Raw genomic sequence first — 3,630 nt, forward strand, 5'->3', positions numbered from 1 at the left:
AGGGTTCGCCTCTATTCCCCTTTTAGTGAGCATAAATCCCAAGAACTTTCTCGCCTCGACGCCAAAAACGCATTTCTCCGGGTTTAACTTGAGGCGGTACTTGGCTATTGTGGCGAACAGCTCCTCCAGGTCAGCTGGGTGTCGCCCTTTTTCACGAGAGGTCACCACCATGTCGTCAACATAGGCGTGCACGTTCCTACCCAGCATGGGTGCAAGGACCTTGTCCATTAGTCTCTGGTAGGTGGCGCCTACATTCTTCAGCCCAAATGGCATCACCTTGTAATAGTAATTGCACGTTTCCGTCATGAACGTCGTTTTGCTCTCATCCCTTGGATGCATTTTTATCTGATTGTACCCTAAAAATGCGTCTAAGAAGCTCAACATCTTGCACCCTGAGGCGCTATCCACCAATGCGTCAATGCTAGGTAAGGGGTACGAATCTTTAGGGCAGGCCTTGTTTAAGTTCGTGATGTCTACGCACATTCTCCACTTTCCATTTGCCTTCTTCACCAAGACGACATTGGCCAGCCACTCAGGGTATTGTATCTCCCTGATGTGTCCAACACTTAGCAATTTCTGCGTTTCTTCCTTCACGACGAGACACCTCTCTTCGTTGAACTTCCTCCTCCTTTGTCGTACTGGGCGAACCTTGGCGTCCATGGTGAGGTGGTGGCACAAAAAATCTGGGTCGATGCCTGCCATGTCTGAGGCGGTCCATGCAAATGAATCTAAGTGGCGCGAGATCACCGCTGCCACTTCGTCTTGTTCTTCCTGGCTCAACAACCGTCCCAGCTTGAATATCTTGCCACGAATCTGCCTCTCCACCACGTTGTCCACTGGTTGGGGTCGCCTATCTCGTACGCTCTCTGCGCGAGCCTCAAATCTGCGTTCTTCTTCTATAGGCGTCGCCCTATCGGGTGCTTCAGGCGTTGCCTCCTCTGATGCTTCTTCCATGGGCGAGGCCTCCCCGTGTGCTTCTTCTAAGGGCGCATCTTCCTTGGGCGTCGCCTCCACCTGTGAGGCCTTGACAGGCGTTGCCTTCGCAGATGTCGCTTCTTGTAAGGACTCCCCTTCCATCGGCGTAGTTGAGATGGGCGATCGTTCAAGTACCATGAACACGCCTCTCTTTGTCTTCAAGCTATTTTCATAGCATTTCCGGGCCTCCTCTTGATCAGATTTGATCACAATTACCTTGCCACTAAGATCTGTTAGCTTCATCTTCATGTGGCGCGTGGAGGCCACTACTCTTAGCCTATTCAGCATTGGTCTTCCCAACAAGATGTTGTAGGATGAATTAGCATTCACGACTAGATACCGGATGCTCTCGGTACGCGACGTCGTTCCATCAGTAAACGTCGTCCTCACCTCTAGGTAGCCACGCACCTCAACTTGGTCCCCTGTGAACCCATACAAGCATCCAGTGTAGGGCCTCAGCAAGTCGGGGGACAACTGCAACTTATTGAACGTCGACCAAAACATGACATCTGCAGAACTGCCCTGGTCGACGAGAACCCTATGCACCTTTCTCCCAGCTGTGAAAACCGAAATGACCACGGGGTCATTGTCATGTGGGACAACATCTCGTAAGTCAGCCCTCGCGAACACAAGGTCTGACTCCCACTGATCATCCGAACCCTCCTCAGCAACTGAGTTCACTGCCCTCACATACCTCTTGCGTTGAGAGGCAATGGGTCCTCCTCCAGAAAAGCCACCAGAGATGGTGTGCACTTCTCCATGGATTGGCATTTCATGCGCTTGATCCTCCTCTGGCACTGTTAGGGCTACGGTGGTGGCAGGCCCAACAAGATAATCCTTCAGAAAGCCATTCTTCGCGAGCTCATCCAACTGATGGCCCAGCGCCAAGCAGTTGTTGATATGGTGCCCAAACGCCTCGTGGAACTCACACCATGAGTCTTTACGAGGCCTCAACACCTTGTCAGACTTCACTGGTGGCCTATACCTGTCAGCTATGTTGGGCACATCAATAAGATCCTTCAGCTCCATCACGAAATTGTGCCTTAACGGCCTATTTCCTTTCCTCACCTACCGGTCCCCCTCTGCTGCCCCCCTCGCCTGAGGCCTCCTCGCCTTGTATGGGCGCTTCCTGTCTTGGTTCTTCCTCCCTGTCGTGGCCTCGTTGACCCTGGCAGGTTGTGCACGCGACTGCGCTCTTGGTGCGACACTTGTGCGCTTCTCGCACACCTCACCCTTAGAGGCGATGTGTTCCACCGCGCGACGCCTTATCTCAGCAAAGGTCTTGGCGCGGCTTCGTATGATCGATTCACAGAAGGGTCCAGGGCACATTCCTTTCCTGAACGCATAGACGATCATAGGCTCCTCTGTGGTGCCAACCTTCACCACCTGCGCTCCAAAGCGATTCATGTATTCCTTGAGGGTCTCCCCCTGATACTGCTTTACATCGAACAAGTCATACGAGACCGGCGGTGGAGCCCTGTTTGCTAGATACTGCTCCCTGAATAGCTGCGAGAGCTGTGCAAAGGAGGTGATATGGCCATTCAGAAGGCTAATAAACCAGTCAATGGCCATCCCGGTCAAAGTGCTCATGAAGAGCTTGCACTTTACAGCGTCGGAGCCGCCTACCAACATCATTTGCGTGTGGAACACAGTGAGATGTGCTTCGGGGTCTTCCATTCCTGTGAAGGTTACCTTGGGCCCCACAAATGTGTTGGGGATCACCGTCTCCAGAATCGGCTGCGAGAACAACGTAGAGAACTCCCTTGGTGGGGTGGAACCCTCGGGCTCATCCCCGTCGCGTAGCCCTGTATGGTTGCGCCACCCGCAGCGTAACTCCTCATTCATGCGATAGAGCTGCTCATTTCTTGCCTGAGACGCTGCGAGATCCGCCTTCGACGCTACCATTGCCTTCTGCAGTCCCTGCATCATACCCATTACTTGCTGCATGGTCATCTCTTCGCTCTCAGCGCGCGTCGAACCTTGCTTCGTGGACCTCATCATTTGCGGTTTCTGGAACTTTTTCTACCTGTCGTGCAACTCCAAGGGATAAAGAAAACGTTGGGAACTCGAACTCAAACGAACACGATCAGACAGCGAACTGAACCGAAGGCAATTGGTGAAACTGCACCAATTTCACAACGAATAGTGGCTCTTGGTAAAATCTCGAAGGAACTGAATCGGGAACTGCGAATGGCAAACTGAACACTTGCGGTTGGACTGATGTTTTAGTTCAGCCCCACGGTGGGCGCCAAATGGTCCCGCCGGTTGACCAGATTGTGCTTCGTGCGTAGCTAAGGCACGCGTATCAAGGACACCTTCGTCTTTGTTCCAAATTCCCACCCTCAGCCGTCGTGAGTACCTGAAAAGAAGTGAACAAAGGGGCGCCCTCGCGGCCGTTTGCACTCTGACGATCAAGTCAGCAAGTGAGAAACATCAAAGAACACACCTCCGACTCAGAGCACCGTGAATGGATGCCCTGAAGGTGGTAAAATAACTGAGTAACTGACTTCTCCCTAATTGCCTGTGCGTACAGTGGGTTTGCGAGCAAGCAACTAGAGTGTGTGTAAAATTGAGTCTGGCTCCCCGTCTCAAACGTCTAAAGCCTCTTTTAAATGTCTAAAGCATTCAAAACGTCTTAAAGTGCATTTAAAGCGT

The 3,630-nt window shown here is 52.2% G+C and overlaps 1 protein-coding gene across 1 annotated transcript; it reads right to left on the bottom strand.

Annotated features, from left to right (window-relative positions):
* Positions 1 to 2,043: 2,043 nt before the first annotated feature.
* On the bottom strand, positions 2,044 to 2,928 carry LOC137838390 (uncharacterized). Its single transcript, XM_068647635.1, has one exon. It carries the CDS (start codon positions 2,926 to 2,928, stop codon positions 2,044 to 2,046), a length of 885 nt encoding a protein of 294 aa, XP_068503736.1.
* Positions 2,929 to 3,630: the final 702 nt, after the last annotated feature.

This window comes from Phaseolus vulgaris, chromosome 4, assembly GCF_000499845.2.
Source record: "Phaseolus vulgaris cultivar G19833 chromosome 4, P. vulgaris v2.0, whole genome shotgun sequence".
NCBI lineage: Eukaryota > Viridiplantae > Streptophyta > Magnoliopsida > Fabales > Fabaceae > Phaseolus > Phaseolus vulgaris.

What these genes read in the sequence shown, in the direction of transcription:
- LOC137838390 (XM_068647635.1), bottom strand. Translation starts at nt 2,928, where the DNA reads ATGACCATGCAGCAAGTAATGGGTATGATGCAGGGACTGCAGAAGGCA.